Consider the following 20,764-nt stretch of genomic DNA (forward strand, 5'->3'; position numbering starts at 1 on the left):
TCTCAAAAAAAAAAAAAAAAAGCAGGTGATGAAGTTCCATCAACACATCTGTCTTGTAATAGGGGGGAGCCCACTGCAGCAGATTTTACCTCAAGAAGAAGCCGGTTCCTTTGGGCTAATCCCTTGTTACTCTGAGCCCAGTGAGTGCTCAAGTGGCCGCTGCCTTGGACTCTCCCTCTCTTGAAGTCCTGGCAGTCTGCAGAGTCAAGGTCGGAATGTTAGGAGCTCTTTATCCCAGAGGGCTATTTTTGGAGGATCCTTTTGTACCATCCAGGAGGAGACACAGCCATTGTGGACGTCTCCAGGGCACCCGCCGTTCACCATCTTGTGAGAGTGCCTGGTCTTTACTGCGGGAAATAACGCAGGAGGACATCGAGATCATTTGCAAGTTATTTCCTCGTCTCTGGCCATCTGGATGGCTCATAGGTTGCTTGGAACCACACTACGGTTGTTGTTGTCGTTGCCTTATTTTGCCCGGCCAATGAATGACGCACTTTGGCCACATGAACCTCAGGAATATTTGGGTGAGACGAGGTGCACTAAGGTTATTAGCATCATTAGCCAGGTCTAGCTCTGGCTCGTAGCACTCGGGGTGTGCATGCAGCTATAGGAGAGATTTTGCTGCTTCTGCTCATGCCAGAATAAACAAAGAGTGGCTAAACGCACACCTTGAATAACTCAGTAAACCATAGCAAAAGTCCTTAAGGTGGACTTAGTCCTTAAGGTGGGTTGTTCCAAATGCCCCTGAATCCTTTTTAGAATTTGGCATCTTTCTCAAAGCCTCAGTCTGCTGGGAGCCTTTTGCACATGCACAGAAAAGAGCCTTGGGAATGATGAGAGCAGATGCTTCTGGGACCAGTGGAGGGATGAGGGTGACTTGCAGGGACAAATTTTGTTCAGGCAAAATTTTGGAATTTTGAAGTGAGTTGGAGTTGATTATATGTGCTTTGCCCCATATGTGGTCTTAATTAAATCATGAGTCGGGGGAGCAGAGACAAGAAATACAGGGTGAGTAGGCACCAAACAGGAGCCCTGGGAGGGAGGGGCCCTGCCTGGGTTGACAGGGAGGCAGTGCAGTGGTGCATCTCTGGCCCACGCCTGGTGCCTCACCTGCAGCCTGTCTGGACCCGGCTTCATCCCTTAGACTCTCCTCCCCACAACCATAGGGGGCCAGGCTTTTTTGTGGGGTCAGCCCAGATTCCAGTCACACCTCCCTAGGGCCTAGGCTGATGAAGAGAGGGAGGCATCCAGTTGTGTGCTCCTGTTTCTAAGCCACAGAGGTTATGACGCCGGCAGTTGCCCAGCTCGTGGCTGGTCTTGCACTGGGACATATTTGGCACCTAGTCTCTCTTCTCCTAAGGGCTCTTCATCCTGTCTAAATCAGCCCATCCTTGTAACAATCCCCCATCGCTGGAGGCTGCAGCTTACCACCTCTCTTCAGCTCACCTCCTTTTTCTGCTTCCTTTGCAATATTAAATGGGTAGCCCTTTGCTTCCCTGTGTCTCTTGGAAAGTATCTGCTATCCTTGGCCCCTCCTCTGTAGCTGTAGGGGGAGGTTTCTTCTGGCCTCCTACAAAGCTAGGGGAGCCTAACTCGCCCTGGAGAAAGGTGGACCTGCTTGCCTACTGCCTGAGTGCCAGGCTGAGAGCCTCATCTCTGCATTGCTATTCTGATGGCACATGACACGTGGCATTTCTTTCCTTCCTAAAGCAGAGGCCTCTTGGTGATGGGATTGCTGAATAAACACGGAGAGACTGTGGCGACCTCAGATCCACCTGCCCCTACCCAGGGACCATGGAATCCTCAGTGGATCCTCAGGAGGTTCCATGCCAGCTAGTGAGGCTTTGTTGCATCCCTACCTCCCTAGCAGGGTGGAGGCCCTGCCTTTCCCATTCTCTGGGACTCACGATCATTCTACAGCCTCATAGTCCTTTTCTTCTAAAAGGTCCACTGCCTGGCTACAGATCTGCCAAACACACCTCCCAGAGCAATCCTTCGGCCAGGCATCCACGTCAGAGCCCAACCCTTGGGGACCAGTGGGCACCAAGCAGTGGTTTTGCCTTTAGAACGTCTCATTGAGGAGAAATACACCAGCCACTCCTACACCTATGTTTGAATTTTCTACCCTTTCAGAATTAAAAGCAGATACTTAATAAAGAGTCTCAACTTGAGGCGGGAGTTAAAGGCAAGTTGTCTAACCTCCACTCCCTTCACTGAATAGTACTTTGTGAACAGCTTTTACTCCGATAAGCATATTGCTTTCTTGCAGGAAATATTGGCAACAAAATCTGCTTTGCATTTGGAAGGTTGTTTGACAAATTTGCAAACTGGTCATCGCTTCCTCAGGTTTCAGTGGTCTAGGCTTCAGTGGACAGAACATTTCCCTTGCGGAGAAAGCAGCCCACTCCCCCATCCTGGCCACTTCTGCCTGGGATTCAAGGCCTCACCAGCTCACATAGGGAGCCATCAAGTTGCCAGGCTGAGAGACACTGCAGATACAGCCTGGACAGGGTTCTCAAACTTCATTTGGCTGCAGAACCCACTGTTGAGGGTCTCGCTCAGAGGTCCAAGACACAGACCAGATAGAAGGGAAGCTCGTCTGGACTAGAGGAGCCAGAACGCCAGTCACTCAGCCAGTCAGTGCCTGGGGGACTCCATGGAGCGTTTCTAGACCAATCCCCTCATGGCTCAGCCCTGGCTGGCCCTGAACTTCTGCTAATGCGTCTGGCTACTCCCCCAGCTGCAGCTTCCCATTTCTAGATCCAGTTACCTGGGGCATAAGTCACTTAAGAGCTCAAGCCTATTGCTCCTGAATGAAAGCTGCCCTGGTTCATAGTTCAGATCTGATATGGAGACCCACTCCTAATACCTGGGCTCCCTCCTTGATCCCAGACCCCTCTGTTGAAGAAACACGACCCAGCGTGTAGTGCACTCTATGGCAATGAATCTGTAGCATCCTCTGGGTATAAAGGACAGAAATCACCCTGCACGCCCTTTCCCCTATTTTTCTCGGTTGCCACGAAAAGCCCAAAATTATTGAGTCATCTCTCATCACCCGGACTCCTGTTCCCATGTGACTCTGTGCATCCTCTCATCTAATCCTTCCTTTCTCACCACCCCGCTGCGGAAACCTTCCCACTGTGGCCTCCCATCCCCATAGTCCCTCGCCTGTTCAGGGTCAGCCAACTTTTCTGTAAGGGCCAGATGCTGGTTTTCATCTTTGTGGGCCATGCAGTCTCTGTTCCAGCTACTCCACCCTGCCCAGCAGCGGGACAAGAGTGGTATCTCCATGACTGGGTGTAACTGAATTCCAACAAAACTTTACAAAACAGGTGGCCCAGTTCTCAGCTTCCTTTCTGGTGACTTTCTGATTCTCCCCTGAAGGCACAGCTTTCTCTGCTGTCTCTCAGCAGGCGGCCACTTCCTCTCCCAGAAGCCTCCTTCCACTGCACCAGGTTGCCAGGTCTAAGGGGGCCCTGCCAGCTCCTGATTTCTGCTCCACTGCACCCAGCCCCCTCCCTGGAGCCCTCCAGTTTTGACGTTTGTGTCATAGATCCTCTGTGCCTTCTCTTTACTGCAGCCTTCTGCAGACCTTTGAGTCACCCCTCCTTGTGCCTTGAGGACACGGGCTCTTGGCTCACTCTACCTCACTCCAACACTCACTTCTCCACCTTCCTGCAGTAGCTTCTTGGTTCCTGGATATCTGGCTTCTGGAGAGCCTATCTCAGTAGGCCCACTCCCATGGTTATAAGCCAATATCCTTGTCACCACTGATAACACCTCCCCCATAATCCCTAATCTAACATCCTACTCTCTAACCAGCACCACTGTCTTTCCGGTCTGCTCCCTCTGTCACGCTGACTCCAACTATCCCTTCGTCCCACTGCACTCTTCATCCCTGCCACCACGTCCACCCTCCTTCCAGCCAGCTCAGATGCCATGTGCCACTGCTTCCCTCACTCACTTGCATTTATGCTCAGCATTCTTAGTCTTCTGTCTGTTTATCTTGCACACCTGGAAAAACACAAACCCTAGTCAAGGCCAACCAGAGATCTGCTTGGTAACCTGGAAAGGGTCAAGAAATCTGCAAAGTTGAGCAGAGTCTCACTTTACACTCATGACCTCTGACCTCGGGTAGGCCCTCGGTGACACCTGAGAGCCCTCCTGCTTTGTCCGCACTCCATTCACCCTTCTGCTTTCTGAGATAATTCTTTCAGCACCCTTGCCTCTCTCTTCACACTTCCCATCTCCTTCCCCTTTCACATTTTTGGCTGATGACCCCGTTCCCCTGTTCCCTGAGAAAGATGCAATCAGCAGGAAACTTTCATATATTCCCACAACCACGCGTCTATGCCGACAGTGCGCCTTCTCACTGAACCACGACACACGGCGCTGCCCCTGCGCAGGTGGACACCCTTCGTGTCCACCCATCCCCTTCTTGCCAGTGAAGGAGCTCCGTCCTTCCAGCAATGGTTCCCTCTTGCTTCTATCTCATCACATTTTCTGCCTCTGTTAGATGATTCCCATCACATAGAAAACTGCTGTCGTATCTCCCATTCAGAAACAAAACCCTCTTGACTCCACTCCTACTTCTAGTAACCCCCTTTTTTTCTCTGCTCATTTAGAGCAAAATTTCTCAAAAGACTTGTCTATACAGTAGCCGCATGTGGCCATTCGGCACTTGAAATGTGGCTAATCTGAATTGCAATAATAATAAGTATAAAACATACAGCATATTTCAAAGATTTAGTACAAAACAAGGAAGGACGAATGTCTCATGAATGATTTTTTATATTTATTACATGTTGAGATGATAATATTTTGGCTCTGTTGGGTGAAATAAAATCTGTGATCACTGTTAATTTCACCTGTTTTTACTTTTTAATGTGGCTCCTAGCAAAGGTAAATTACACATGCAGCCCACACTTGTGGCTTGCATCATATTTCTGTTGGCTAGGGCTGTCTATCCTCACGGCCTCCCACTCCTCCCATGCTCTCTTGAACCTATGTCTGCTAGGCATTTGTCCACATCGCTGCACCAACACAGATGCCTTCAAGGTCTGAATGGTCTTGGTGTTGCTAAACCCAACGGTCGGTGTCCAGCCATGTCTCTGCAGCATGTGACACCACCGCCTGTTCACTGACCACTCTCTTCGTCGGGCGCCGTTCTCTCCATATCCCTGCTCTGCAAGCCATCCCTCATCAGTCTCTCTTGTTGCTTTCTCCTCTCTTGACCCCTCAATGTGGGAGCACTGCAGGGTTGGGTCCTTTCACATCCTCATCTTCTGCATTGACCTCCTGGGTAGTCACATATGATTTGACTTTAAATATGAACTATACAACTGCTGCGCTTTTGTCTCTAGCTTGGATCTCCCCACTGACCTCCAGACACAGTAGAACCAACTCAAGACATGCATTCGATGTCCAAGCAACAACTCAAACTTCAAGAAGTTCTCAGCAGAACCCTTGATGTCCATTCCACCATATCTCATCATTCCTGTTGCTCACGCCCAAACTGTTGGAATCTCCTCTGATTCCCCTCTCTTTCTCACACCTCACATCTAGTCCATCAGCCAGTCCCACCAGCTTTATCTTAAGGTAAATCTGGTATCTAACTTTTTCTCCCTACCTCCAACACCACCACTTGTTCTGAGCCACCAGTGTCTCGCGCCTGGGTGACTGCAGCAGCTGGTCTCTGGCCTCGCCCCCGACAGGGGCGTCTCCCACAACAGCAGAATGATTCTTTTAGACCTGTAGTTAGATCATGTCACTCTCCTGCTCAAAGTCCCCCAATGGCTTCTGTCTCAGAGAGGATACCAGCACCTGGTGGGGTTCCCTATTTCCTCTCCGACTTCCTCTCCCACAGTTCTCCCCTTTCCCTGCCCTGCTCCAGCCACACTGGTCGCTGTTGTTCCTCTAACGCACACCCTGCCCCTCCCTTGGGCCCCTGGCTCACCTGCTTCCTCTGCCTGGAGCAGTCTCCAGGTAGTGAAGTGGGTCCCGCCTTCACTTCCCATAGGCCTCTGCTCAAGTGTCACCTGCAGGGAGTTCTTTGTGCAGACCTCTCAGGTGGGAAGGAAGGTGGCCCTCACCCTGTCTTTGCAGAGCCCCTCCCCGCTCCTCCTCCTCAGCACTCATCACTCTAAGCTGCAGTGTCTGTTTACTGATTGCTCAGTCTGTCTCCCTGCTACAATGTAAGTTCCATGAGAGGAAGGGCTTTGTCCATTTTGCTGTAGCCCCAGTGTCTAGAACAGTGCCTGGCACACCGCAGGTGTTCTTGTTTGTTGGAGGAGTGAGTATGCCAGCTCAGACCTAAAGTGGCAAGGCCCTGCATCTCAGTTACATGCATGTGTGGTTTTACCCCACTGGAGACCTTCTTGTTTAACCACTCAACCATTCATTCATTTGTGCAGCACGCACCTCCTGAGCAGCCACCAAGGGCAGCACAAAGGAGATTTCCATGGGCCAGGAACAAGTCAAAGAGAGGGGGTCTCTAGAAGGAAGGAGGCGGGGAAACAGAGCACATGGTTGCTGGCACCCCTGGGAGGGGCGCTAGGATACCGTGGAGAAGCCGGAGGGCTCCTCAAGGAGATATGGACTGACGACAGACTTCACCTGCTTCCCACGTTCGTCCAGCGCTTGTCCAGCTCCTGCCTTTATGATGGCAGAGGGCCCGCCCCTCGGCTCGCTCAGGCCTCCCTGGGCCATGGTGGCACCCTGGGCATGGCCACCACCCACACTGAGGGGATGTCAGCTTACAACCACCCCCAGACTCCATACACACCCACAACGCCCGCCCCTGGGCTGGAGACGCCTGCGCAATCTGCCTTTCCGGGCTGTATCCAGAGGTCAGAGCCCCAGCTGGGCAAAAAACACCCCAGTCCTGACAGTCCTTCTCTCTTTCCTCTCTTCTAGGCTTTTTAGTGCAATTTTAGAACAAGCAACCAAAGCAGACGGGGCAAACGCTCTCGGAGGGAAAGGGGCCGGATTTGATGTGAAGGCGCTGAGGGCCTTCCGCGTGCTGCGCCCCCTGCGGCTGGTGTCCGGAGTCCCAAGTAAGTGAAGCCTGTTCTTGTGTACAGTGTTATCTCCTCACCACTTTCTGCTGTCCTTTGTTGAATTGCCAAGAACACTCTGCAAAGGGACCTGATTCCATGTAAGTGGAAGGGTTTTTGTTTTTGTTTTAAAATGAGTTCCTTTGATCTGAAGAACCCAACTCTGATATAAGTACCTTAAAACGCACTGTGGTCCCAGCTCCTGGAAACTCCTGGAGAAAGTTCACAGCAGTCACTCCGCCACATGAATACTACGTAAAAGAAGTAATCCCATGGCCATCTGAGCCACCCTGGAGGCCCTGGGATGGGGATTTAAATACGTTTTGCAGCAGAAGAGCCAAGTGGCTAATCCCCGAGGCTCCAGGGCACTTTAGCTAATGAGATTCTCTCTACTTTCTGTATTTTTCCAAAGAACAATCAGGAAAGCGTCAGTGGATGTTCTAAAAGTTCCGTTTTGACCTTTCTCCCAGCCCTCTCCTCCCTTCCTGTCAAATGGGGCAGCCCGGGCCTCAGGAGCCCTACTGGGGACACCACACCTGTCATTGTGAGAACTGATTTTTCCCAAAGAGAGGAGGGTATTCCGCTCTCATCAGAATCAGGGGAAGAGTTTGGAGAGGTATTGCCTATCCGGATGTCAGTCACATGGACAACGCCTCTTCTGCCTCTTCTCCAGAAGCCTGGCCCATTATGGATGCACCCCAGGTACTGAACACGGTGGCTTCAGGCCCCCTGGGAAGGCACAAGCAAACCCCAGCCCAAGGTGCTCCTGGGAGCTCAGTCCACTTGAGAACTCCTCCTGCTCTTCCCTCTTCAGTTTGTGGTATCTGAGAACAATTCTGGACTCATTTGCTTAAATTTTGCTTTCAGTTCAGCTCTAGTAGGTTTGGCCCATAACTCAAGACATAGGAGACCCCTCAGACTAGGCTAGGATCAGATGAGTTTGGAGATGGGGTGAGGGACAGGAAGACAGAGGACCTCCGAATGCACAGCCTCTCCTACCCATGCCATGCACTGAGCACTTGGTTACCGCTGTGCTGCTGAGTGGTATCATTTGGAGTCATGAAACCGTGGACATGTGAGGGACTTTATATGAACCCGTTTACTTTTTGTCCACGTACGGAACAGTGAAAAGACCTTCCTGTGACTTTAATTAACTAGCAATAGAGCCAAGACTAGAATCAGGTCTTCTGATTTCTAGACCAGCTCTCTTCGCTGCCATACAGCACTGCCTCTTTGAAGGAATTAAGTGGTGTATATCTCGATTGTCTTGGATTTTTTTTCTTTTCTTTTTTTTTTTGAGACGGAGTCATACTCCGTCCCCAGGCTGGAGTGCAGTGGCACAATCTCAGCTCACTGCAACCTCCGCCTCCCAGGTTCAAGCAATTCTCCTGCCTCAGCCTCCCGAGTACCTGGGGCTACAGGTGCTTGCCACCACGCCCGGCTAATTTTTGGGTTTTTTTTGGTTTTTTTTTTTTTTTTTTTTGTATTTTTAGTAGAGATGGTGTTTCGCCATGTTAGCTAGGATAGTTTCGATCTCTTGACTTCGTGATCCGCCTGCCTTGGCCTCCCAAAGTGCTGAGATTACAGGCGTGAGCCACTGCGCCTGGCCGATTGTCTTGGATTTTTACACATGTATCCTGTCTCTTAAACTACACTATAAGCCCTTTGAAACCCAGAACTGTGCCTTCTATTGCCTCTGATTCCCACACAACATAAGAGAAGGGAACTTACTGAATAACCAAAAGCAAGAGTTTGTTTTCTTTGCAGTGGGACTCCCTGGGCAAAGCTTGTGGCCTGTCTTAGGCTCAAAAGGCACACAGAACTGAGCACACAAGCACAATTAAAGCAGACTTTCTCTGTTCGGCCTTAACTGTCTGGGGGTACTTAGGAATAGAAACTGCGTATATCATGGCCAGGACCCACTTCTTTTTGAAGCCTAAATTATTTGGGTTTTCCTTGTCAATCAGCCATAACTCAATAGCCAAAATCAGGAAGTAGGAAGGGAGGATGACAGTGACTTTGAACATGACTTTAAGGAGCTTGTAACGGTACTGCCAGTGTGTCAGTGATAGCAACTAGGTGTTAATTCCAGATGCCAGCCAACCAAGCAAAATGGACACAATGACCCCTGACCTGTTATCTATGTACTTATTAGGGGCCTGCAATTTTTATTAGGGGTATTAAGGCGTATCATAAAGAACACTCATGGTCCTTTCACTAGAGAAATTTGACAGTCTAATGAAAGAGTATAATAGTCAGCTTTTGCTGTGGAAATGAACAATCCCAAACTCTCCATGGCTTACAACCAGCAACATTTACACCTGGCTCATAGCACCTGAGGATGGTGGTCAGCTGCAGCTCTTCTGCACTCAGCTGGACCCTGGGCTTGACCACATTCTGCATGCCATCCAATTCTGGAGCCCAGGCGGAAGGAGCCCTCACCTTCGGTGGTAGGCCTTGTGGTTGTCATGGCTGAGGGCAGATGCTCACAAAATGGGGCTTAGAGCCAAACTGCACCAGCAACTTAAGGCTTATGCTTAAATGTGGCATCTGTCTTAGCTGTTCACATTCCACTGGCCAAAGCAAGTCACATGGCCACCCTCAAAGATATTGGGGCCAAGAAGTATGCTGTACCTGCAGAGAAGCATGGGTGAACGCTTGAGAACACATAGCAGCCTACCACAAAGAGACTGAGGAGATGATTGTTATCAACAGCTGTAGCTACAGTAATTGCTCTAGTACAGAGATTCTTAATTAGAGATGAATGTGGTTGAGAGCCACTCATGCTACAGTGCATTAAAAGGAAGAATTAGATTAGATCAGGTTACTTGGTTTCCACTACAGAGGAAACTTCCCGAGGACGGAGCCCTGTCTCCATCTGCACTTAAGTAAGGTAGACGTGTCTTGTAGTGGTCAGGAAGCAGTAACACTCCTAGGAATTCTCTCAAGAGGATGAAGGCCTCAAATGCAAGGCCCTCCTGTTACCTGCTGTGCAGTCCAGGAAAATATTTTCGCCCTTAGAGATGATGACGCTGAGATGGTTTTGCTGTTGTGGGTGCCTTGTAGGTAGCTCCATGCTTATGCATAGGAGCAACAACTGTGTCTGGTTTCCTTTGGGTCACCAGTAAAATGGTGACTCTTCCTCAGCTCATCCAGCCTTCTGCCCTTGCTTGCTGGAATAGTGTCTGTGCAGCTTTTGAAACAGGGAACCATGCAGACCATGGTGGATGAGTGCACTGTACCAGTGTGGTTGGTGTCATCTACAAAGATGTTAACAATATCTCCCCTGACTACAAACCTAGACAAATGCCTCCGTCTTCTCCTTCTTATAGCCGTAGGTTATCTCTTTCTGTATTTCAGCAAAACTCCTCAGGAGTTGCCTCTACCTGTTGTCTGTGATTCTTGTCCTCCCATTCTCTCTTGAATCCACTCTGATGGGGCTTTCTTCCCCACTGCTGCACCAAAACATCTGTCCAGACCATCAGTGATCACCGTTACCGCACCCAGTGCTCTGTCCTCCAGGGCCATGTTACATGATCTGTTGGCAGCTTTGGAGACAGCTGATCGCTCCTTGTCTTTGAGCCACTGTTGCCCTTGGCCCTTGGAACACTGCTCTTTCTTAGCTCTGCCCTTCATTCACTTGTTTCTTCTTCTTGGAATCCTTTGCTGACTTCTGTCTCATCTTCTTAACATTGGGAAGCTCTTAACATTGGGAAGCTCCAGGGGTAGATCCTGAGACCTCTCCTCTGTCTGCACTCACTCCCTAGTTGTCACGTCCAGCCTCTTGGTGTTAAATATAATCTGTGTATCTTCCAGTAACCACCAGCTGTGTGTCACCAGCCCAGACCATTTTTCCAAACCTAGACTTGTATCCCTCCCTGCCAACTCCGTTCCTCTCCTGTCTGAATAGCTAATAAGTATCTTGCACTTAGCAAGACCCATGGCAGAACTCTCAGTCTTCCCAAAGTCTTTCTCAGCTCGATAAATGCTAGCCTCATCCTTCTAGCTTCTCAGGCCTTATTGGACTTACTTCTTTTTCTCACTCTTTGATTACAATCCATCAGAAAATCCTATGAGCTTTACCCTCCAAACATATCAAGAATTTGTCTCTTACCACCTGCACACTCAGCTCAGCGCTGGCCGCCCTTGCCTCTGGCCTGGATGATGGCAACAGCCTCCCCCAGGAGTCTCTGCCTCAATCCCTATCATGGCCCGGACCTAACACAGGATTCAAACGGCCCTCTGAACAGCCAAGTCGGACCATGCTCCTGCCCTGCACAGGACCCTCCAAGGCTTCCCTGACTTGCCCAGAGTGAGTGCCAAAGTCCCATAGGCCCTGCGATCTCACGCCGCCTTCCTCCCTGAGCTCGCCTCCTTCACCCTCCCCTCCTCTCCCTCCTCACCAGCCCTCCACAGTGACCCCCTTGCTATTCCTCCAACATTCCAAGCTCACCCCACTGTGGGGTGGTGGCTGGCACTTGCTCCTTCTGTCTGAACGCCCTCGGCTCATCTCTCCATACAGGCCTGCGCACCTCCTCGGCTCCCCCGTCGGCCCAGCTCTCTGCACAGGCCTGCACACCTCCTCGGCACCCCTCTCGGCTCAGCTCTCCATACAGGCCTGCACACCTCCTTGGCCCCCGCTGATGCCATCCCCTCACTCACTGTTCATCCACCCTTTCCTGCTCCATTTCCCCACATCACCTCTCACCATCTGCCATTCTATATGTGTACGTGTTCATTTGCTTATTACCCCTTACCTCATGAGAATGTAACCTACGTGAGGCCAGCAATTTTTGGTTAGTTGTGTTCACAGCTCTGTCCTCAGTGGGTGATAAATATCTGTAGAATGAACAAACATGGTGACACGGACGCCTATGGCGGCTGGCATGGCTTCACATCGCAGGCCCTAAGAGCCACCCCACCCACTAAAATGGTGTGAGTGCTGCCAGCTTCCTGGACATGTGCCTTTGCTGGCCTTTCCGAAGGGTCTTTACTTCTTCTGTCTCATTTGATCTTCATGACAATTGGGTGATATGAAGAAATGTACATAGGTGATATATAGATATGTAGGGTTTTTCTTATAGCAAATAGGTTCATTGGGCCATTTTTGACATCTGCAATTCTAAACCAATAGTGTTAGACGCCCCAAAAGTTGCATTTTTTTTTTTTTTTTTTTTTTTTTTTGAGATGGAGTCTTGCTCTGTCACCCAGGCTGGAGTGCAGTGGCATGATCTCGGCTCACTGTAAGCTCCGCCTCCTGGGTTCACACCATTCTCCTGCCTCAGCCTCCCGAGTAGCTGGGACTACAGGCACCCGCCACCACGCCCAGCTAATTTTTTGTATTTTTAGTAGAGACGGGGTTTCACCACGTTAACCAGGATGGTCTCGATCTCCTGACCTCGTGATCCGCCAGCCTCGGCCTCCCAAAGTGCTGGGATTACAGGCAAGCCACCGCGCCTGGCCTAAAAGTTGCATTTTTTAAATGCACATATATGTACTAAATGTCATTGAAATCCTATGATCACAGGTTATGGAAATAGATGATTGCGAGAGTACAAGTCCATGAGTCATTTATCAATTTGTTCAACAAAATCGACTGAGTACTTATTTTGTGTAGGATTTTGCTAGCCATTATAGCAGATACAGAAATGAGTCAGATGCTAAGTGTGTTCTAGAGAGCTTGAAGTGTAGTAGAAGAAAAAATATTCATAAAAATGATTATATAGAATAAAAATTGGAGATGTCAAAAAGGAAAGTTTAGGTAAGATGTGCGATGTGATGAATTCTGTGACAAGCCATGCATTGGAGACACCATACTTTGGGGAGTGTGGATAGAGAATCAGGAGAGCCTTCTTGGAGAAGGTAGCATTTGGGATGGAACTTGAAGGATGAGTGAGGAGAGGCATTCCAGGAAATCACAGAAAGGAAGGAGAGTGGCCATGGCCCTGGAGATGCACACTGTGAGGCTGCAAGGCTAATGGCTTGATTACACTGCGGAGGTGAAAATCAAATTGGCTCTTCCAATGGAGTTCTGTGTAGTTGAAAGATTGGGCCATTTGGCTTCATAGAGACTCTTCTGCAGTAACAGAATCAGTTGTCTCTGCTGTGAGCATCCACTCTCCCACAGCAGCCGTGCTGTGGAGCATGCGTATTACACCAAAGACTAAGCCATATGGAGGAATCAATGTATGGAGGAATCAGCGAGGTGAACAATAGGGAGAGTTGTGGTTAAATATTTGCAATGTATATGCAAGGAGTACATTTGCTTGTGAAGCAGTAAGCAAGGGGTTGTTTCCTGCTTTCCGTTTCATCTCATATGCCTTCTGGAGAAGAACTTTCAGGAGGGACTTGATAAAGGGAGAAGTCAGATGGAGATGAGAAAGATGTGTAGGGTCTTTGATGAAAACTCAGAGCAACCTAGACTTGATCTGATGATGAAGGAAACTGAAAAATCGCCTCTGGGTAAGACCAGCACTAGCCTTGGAAGACACCCTTCACTCATCATGAATGTTTATTGAGCACTGTCTGTGAGCCAAGCCCAAAGCTAGGTACGGGGACAGAGGTAGATAGTGCACTCCCATCAGTCAAAACGGAACACCTGTCCAGTTTTCATAAGGACCATCTAGTTTTAAATCTGGACCTCCAAGTCCAGATTTGATAAGAGAACGTCTTTCTAGAGCAGATAGTCAAAATTATGTAACTCAGCCCCTGAAACTGACGTATTTTGGAGTTCAGAGAATATCCCCTAGTCAGAGCAGAGGCTCAAGCCCACACTGCTTCACTCTTCATCCTTTGCTTTTTCCACTGCCTGTGTCCTCATCTTCTCAGACTTCCCTTTAATCCTGGTTAATGTGATTTCGATTTAGTCCTAATGGAATGCTTTAAGGACTTTTCATGGGATACATTTTTCCTAGTATGTGAGTCTTTACAAGCTTAGATCTTTCAGGATGTCCCTTTTGTCAGTAAAATGTTATATTTGGAAGCACACAGAATAGAAAACAGCTCGCTATTAAACGGAAGTTTGCTTTCATCCTGAGAGGTGAGAAGGAGCACTGAGGACCATGTGTGGACAGAGGTCAGACGCTTCCATTTTTCCTTGCTCAGGTGCGGACTGTTTCCTGAAAACAAATCAGCACCAGTTAATAGACAAATATCTGTGGGGTGGATACCATATAGAAGGCAAAGAAAGCCTTAAGACATGCTGGTTTTGAACATGAGCTCTTGAATCAGACTGCTGGCTTCTGCCACTTACTGACTCTGGCCTTAGGGAAGTTGCTAGGCCTCTCTGTGGCTTAGTTTCCTCCTATGTAAAATGGGAATTGTAATCGAACGTATTAACACATGCTGTTGGAAAGACTAAATGAGTTAATGCATTCAAAGCACTTTAATGGTGTCCTGCTTATAGTAAGTGCTCAGTTAAGTGGTAGCTGTTACATTATATTACATATGTAGACTAGAAATAGAGGACAAGGTCATTCTCAAGAGACAACAAATATACTTTAAAAGATAAGGAATATTCAAGAGTTAAGTAGCAATTTGAGACCAAAAATCACCAGAGAGGCATGTGTATGATTATTTGACTTGCTTAGTGTAGACGATGAAATGGATTCAAGGGGAGCGTTTACCAGGGACTGTGGCAGTCTGAAAAGTTTTATGAAGGAGGTCATACCGGAGATAAGCCCTGAGGTTTATGTGGAACAGGCAGGGATGGGGATGGAAGGACGTCTGAGGGTGAAAACCTCGTTTGTTTAGGTCACCAATGTGGGCCAGTCTCGGCCAGCACGTAGGTGTGGGGTGCCCAAACCTATTACCGAAAAGGAAGCATGGGTAGTGAGAACCAGGAGACAAAAGTCCGCAGTGAGCAGACTGAGCTGGGTCTTGGATGGCATGCCAATAGGCAGTTTTCTAAACAGCCACTGCGGTTCACTCTCCATACGAAACGTTCAAAAAACCGCACTGCAGAGACAGCTAAGTGTCTTGGAAATCTACAAAAGAAGGTCCGAACTGACCATGAATCTTGAATTCCAGGGAGGTTCACGAACCCACCCGGGCTGGTGGCAGAGCTGGGGTCAGAGCCATACCGAAGCTGCCACTGCTGTCTCCCACCCTGCATGACCTCCATCCCAGAGGCCAGGTCTGGGCCATCCTGCTCTGTCCTGAGCACCCTGCCAGAAAATCTTATGCTGCTTGACACCAAACACTCTTTTTTAAAAAATTGTTACTGATACGATGAATATTGACTTAAAAATTCCTGCTGCAGAAGTTGAAAACTCACCTGAGTGCCAAGTCCCCCGGTGAACCACACTCATCCTGAGATGTAGTTTTCCTCCCAGGATGGGTTCTCCCCTCCTGGGGATTAGTCACCGTGAAACTGGCCACACTGATTAGCAAGTGGTGCCAGTTAATCAGACCCACTAGGGGCATATTAGAGCTACTAAAAGCAACTTTTCTGAGTGTTTTCACACTTTGATGGTTTAAAGGCACTCACGCTGTCCTGTCTGAAATTTGCTGTTGGTAAATTGAGCCACATCCCATCGTGGCTCCCAAGAAAGTGTTTTCTGGCCCGGGTGGTGCCGCACTGTGCAAGAGAGGAGGCTAGGCAGCAGACAGGGTCCCTGCAAACAGCTCCTGAACCTCGCTTGCAGTTAAGGACACCTCCCAGTCTGGACTGATAAGAGAACATCTTTCTAGAGCAGATATTCAAAATCATGTAACTCAGCCCCTGAAACTGACACATCTTGGAGTCCCAGAGAAGATCCCAGACTCAGGGAAGAGGCTTAAACCACAGTGCTTCATTCCCCATCCACTGCCTGTGTCCTCATCTTCCCAGACTTCCCTTTAATTCTGGTTGATGTGATTTAGCACTGAAGTGCCCACAGGATGCTGCTGGTGCAGCTGAGCACCAGCCTGGGTAGGCAGAGGACCCAGCCTCCAGCCCTGCCTTCACCCAAACAAGCCGGGAGACCTTGGGCAGGTCTGCCCTCCCTTTGGACTTTGTCCTGCATCTGGGGCTTGAAGGGTCTGGACCGGCTGGTCTCTGCATCCCCTTCCCTCTCCCACGTGCTCATCCCCACCGCACCAGGCTGTACCCTCCCTCCTTGCAGACCTTCAGCCTCTCCACCCCTTGTTCTCACCCCCTCTCATGTCCTTGGACTTGGTCCTCATTCTCCCCTCACTTTCTATTTTGCTTCCTCTTGCTTTTTATCCCCTTTGTCTTATGGGGTCTTACAGGCCACATACCCTTAAACAACACGAGGGGACACTTACAAAGCTACTTATGAGGGCAGGGGCCTGTGCAGGGGGCCACCTCCGAGGCCGTCCCTCGTTCTCCTTCAAACAGCGCTGGAGGCTGCCTGGTCCCCCTGCCCGCCCATCGGAGATGGTCCCTATGACATCTTCTAAGCCCTTTCCCTCCCACTTCTTTCACTGCCACAGGAAGCACGCAAACCTTGTCCCCTGTATGCTTCTCATGGCACTGTTCCTGAATCCGAATGTCTGGGTGGGAGGGGACTAGGCTAGCACAACCAAGTATGTACAACTAGAATGTAGGCTCCATTCTACAGAGAGGAGCGCTGCAGCCAGAGGGCCACATGGCTTCCTCAAGGTCACAGAGTGACCTGGTGGCAGGTGAGCAGGACCCTTGCTTCCTGCACAGTCTGTAAGGGGACTCTGATAGCGATGGTGAAGGAACCCTCAGGGCTGCTGATCTTTGGCACCCCCAGGTCTCCCAGCCTCCCCAGGAGGGAGGAAGTCCCCGGGACCGGCTCCCCGCCGTCCCACCCAGGCAGCCTGGGATTGTGCTCTGCAAACGGAGCAGAGCACCCTGGAGGGCAGCCAGAGACAGCAGGGGGTGGGCGAGGGACCCTTCACACTGCAGGAGGCTTGCCTCTCAGAAACAGAATTTAGAACGGGGTGGGTCCCACACCCGGCCCCGCCCCTTAGCGCCTGCCAGGCCCACCCTCTCCCCCGGTGTCTCCTGATCTCCCAGTGTGGAGTCTTTCCCCTTGACCGCTGCCTCCCCAGTTAAGCAACTCTCTTCCCGGCCTCGTCCCAGGTGCCCCTGAAAGACGCCTGGGCCAGCAGCTCAAGGCCCACTTAGAGTCCCGACCCTGCTGCGACTTCTCTGTTGCCCTGCCAGGTGCTTTGCCTCAGTTTCTCACTCTACAAAGAGTGAGTGATGGGGTGCCATGGATAAGGAGGAGATTGCATCTGTGCAGCCCTGCGAGCTCCCAGCATCCGAGACCTCTTAGAGAGGGACGCTGTGGGTTGGGAGGAGCCACCGCACCAGATAGGGAGGCAAGAGGCCTCCCATGTGGCATAGTGAGCTGATTGACACAGTAAGCACACAGCTTCCCACATCTGCTGTAGTGGAGTTTCACTGAGAGGTTACTGAATATCAACAACAGTATGTGGCTGAACTGGGAACATCTCTATTATTTAGTGTTCTAGATACAGCAGGGTAAAAGTCCTCATGGCAAAGAACGCCTGCAGTCACACAGGAACGTCACATGTGTGCTAAGGCACACACACATTCCTCCAGTCACGAACTGGTCTCTTTTTGATTTGAGAACAAAATGTAGGAGGCAGTGATAAATGTTAGGGTTACCTCCAACTACAAGCAATATTCAGCATCCGTTCAAGGCCTTCAGACTCAAAGAGCTTGATTAGCTGATGAATCGGCCCAGTGGTCTAGGAACACAGGGACGTTATCCCTAATTTAGAGATAGGGAGATCCAGGCTATCTAGTTCAGACTGTTTTCCGGTCGGGATAACTCCCTCCGGGACTTGGTTTCTGTTGTTTGGAAGAGAACACAGCTTCCTGAGCCGAGTGGAATCACATTGCTTCTGGGCTGTAAGGCGCCCTGCCTGGCTCTAGAGATTGGGAGTGGTTCATAGTTTGCCTGTTGCCTTATTTATGTTTCAAGAGCTGTGAGCCCCTTGGGTGGCAGGGCCTGAGGGCAAATAGTACTGTTGTCACCTCAGGAATTGTGATGGGGTGGAAGGCACTCCGGCCTGCCGGTGAGGAGACCAGGGACCTAAGTCTGACCAGCTGTGTGACCTTGTCATTTAACCTCTGACCCTCAGCTTCCTCATCTGTAAAATGGGAGGGTACAACTGTATTCGCCCTAGAGTTTTAGCCTTTAAATGCCTACCCTACTCACCTTTCACCATGGCAGTTGCCCTCTGAATCATGCGTAATTTTCAGTCAGCTGACTTCTTGAGCACCCCCTTGCATGTTAGTTTTTTGTGTGTTTTTTTTTGTGTGTTTTTTTTTTAATATTTGGCTTGGGAACATTTCAGAGCCACCAAGGTTGTTGCCATTTCTGTTGTAGGTACCCCAGTAGACTGTGTGGTGTGTGACCTCAAGGATATACAGAATCACATTGGGAGGGGAAAAACATGTTGGTGTGTGTATATATAGATCTATAGATCGATCTATAGGTCTATATATATACAAACATTAGCCAGGGGAAATGGTTCTGTGCCTCTCACAAAAAGCTCACAAAACACTGTGGTCTGTGACAGCAGCAAATGGTACTGATGATGATATTGATGACGATGATATTGATTGATGGTATTGATGATGATATTGATGATGAAGACAGAAAGATATCTTCACTCAGACATGCCATTGATCAAGAGCATTTATTCAGAAACTACTAATCTGCCAGGCGTCGCGCCATGCGACACAAGCCACCAGTTTGTTTCTTCATCGATGCCGCATTGTGTTGATACTGGCAAAGGACTGAAATAGGAAATGCACTTATGTCACAGGAGGTGTCAAGCTGTTTGTCAGGGCAGAAAAGAGGAGAATAATCTGGCACACGTTGTAGACATCTTCCCTCTGAAGGCATGGGTGGTTGGAACAGCATGTCGTCAGGTGAGTCTTCAGTGTTGCTTCAAGTTCTAAGCTGGGATAATTCTGAGTCTTCCTAAATGTACTACTGTTGGAGGATAATGGAAAAGTGCCGAACTCAGAAAAAGCCTTGGGACTGTGAGTACCATCACCTGCATGGAGGGGACACCCGGAAAAAGTGTAATGCCTTCTTCAAGCTGTTTTTACTAGACCATGTAGTCCTACGAATAAACACTTGTGCAAAACAGAAATACTTTTTAAAAAAATAATATATTTATTCACTTAATTTTCCCAGAAATAATGCCTTGATCGTGTATTTTCCCCAGAAATTGTTAGACTTACCTTCTGTGGTCAACAAGAGCTTTCCTGAATCTCTTGAGATTTAGTGAAAGCAGGTAGATGTAAACTATATTAATTAAATTGCATTTTCCAGAAATAAAAAAAAAAAAAACCTTGAATACCTCTAAAATTCCTCTGAGTATTATCATCCTGTGCTTTGTTCATAGAGAATAGCAGTGACCTAAGAATTTCTTTTGTAACCACTAATTCTAGACCTGAGGTGTCATGGCAGAGTATGACCCTGGGCAAATGCCACTCTTTCAGCTCCCAATATAGTAAGTTTCATGCGTGTCCGTGTGAAGAGACCACCAAACAGGCTTTGTGTGAGCAATAAAGCTTTTAATCACCTGGGTGCAGGCGGGCTGAGTCCAAAAAGAGAGTCAGCAAAGGGAGATAGGGGTGGGGCCATTTTATAAGACTTGGGCAGGTAAAGGAAAATTACAGTCAAAGGGGGTCTGTTCTCTGGCGGGCAGGAGTGGGGGTTGCAAGGTGCTCAGTGGGGGAGCTTTTTGAGCCCGGATGAGCCAGGAAAAGGACTTTCACAAGGTAATGTCATCACTTAAGGCAAGGACCGGCCATTTACACTTCTTTTGTGGTGGAATGTCATCAGTTAAGGTGGGGCAGGGCACATTCACTTCTTTTGTGATTCTTCAGTTACTTCAGGCCGTCTAGGCGTATACGTGCAAGTCACAGGGGATGCGATGGCTTGGCTTGGGCTCAGAGGCCTGACGGTAAGCAATCACACAGTCCAGAGGTGGGAGAATAGGTCCTAAAATAAGACCAGGTATTTATTAAGCACTCATCATGAGCCCAGGACCGTGGCAGGTGGTATAATCATCACAGGAAACAAGCGGGCTTCTTAAACTCAGGAAGTTCCATAATGGATTTCCTTTGGTGTCTGGAGACCCGCAAACAGGAAATCCCAGAGAAGGTGATGACTGATTAAAAATAATGGCAATAATAAAGGCCACTTAGGCTTAGAAGTGACCCAGGATTTCTAAATGTTGGAAAGAAAAATGAGGTGGGGGGAATGAAATGAAGATCAGTAAGGCCAGCGTCCTGTGAAGTGATCAATACGCAGAACGTGAGCCCCATGTGTCTGTTATTATTGGTTGATTCTCTCGTGCTGATTCATGACACTTAGTGGTTAAAGACTCAGATGGTGGAATCCCACGACCTACGTTCAAATTCCTAGAGCCACCATTTATTAGCTGTGTGCCTCGATTTCCTGATCTATAAAATGGTGGCTAAAATTACACCTGCCTGCTTCATGGAGTTTTTGTGAGGATTAAATAAGTAAATGCTTTTAAAGCAATAGAATTGTGTTAAACACACAGGAAGCATTCAGCAAATACTAGCTACTAGTACTCCGTAGGTCCAACTCCCTATCTGTCTACCTCAGGCTCCAAGTTGGACTGATCAGAGAAGGGGACCTTCTATACTTGAATTTTTTTTTTTTTTTTTTTTGAGACTGAGTCTCGCTCTGTCTCCCAGGCTGCATTGTCAAGATCTC

General features: G+C 49.0%; 1 protein-coding gene across 18 annotated transcripts in view; it reads left to right on the top strand.

Moving 5' to 3' along the window:
• CACNA1C (calcium voltage-gated channel subunit alpha1 C) overlaps positions 1 to 20,764 on the top strand; it is a 631,482-nt gene that overhangs the window by 392,316 nt on the left and 218,402 nt on the right. For all 18 annotated transcript variants that reach the window (XM_058442545.1, XM_058442555.1, XM_058442554.1 and 15 more), the window contains one exon: positions 6,916 to 7,055. In XM_058442545.1, coding sequence (XP_058298528.1) covers positions 6,916 to 7,055 — 140 coding nt within the window. The remainder of the gene's footprint in view (positions 1 to 6,915; positions 7,056 to 20,764) is intronic.

This window comes from Hylobates moloch, unplaced genomic scaffold (assembly GCF_009828535.3).
Source record: "Hylobates moloch isolate HMO894 unplaced genomic scaffold, HMol_V3 SCAFFOLD_8, whole genome shotgun sequence".
Lineage (NCBI taxonomy): Eukaryota > Metazoa > Chordata > Mammalia > Primates > Hylobatidae > Hylobates > Hylobates moloch.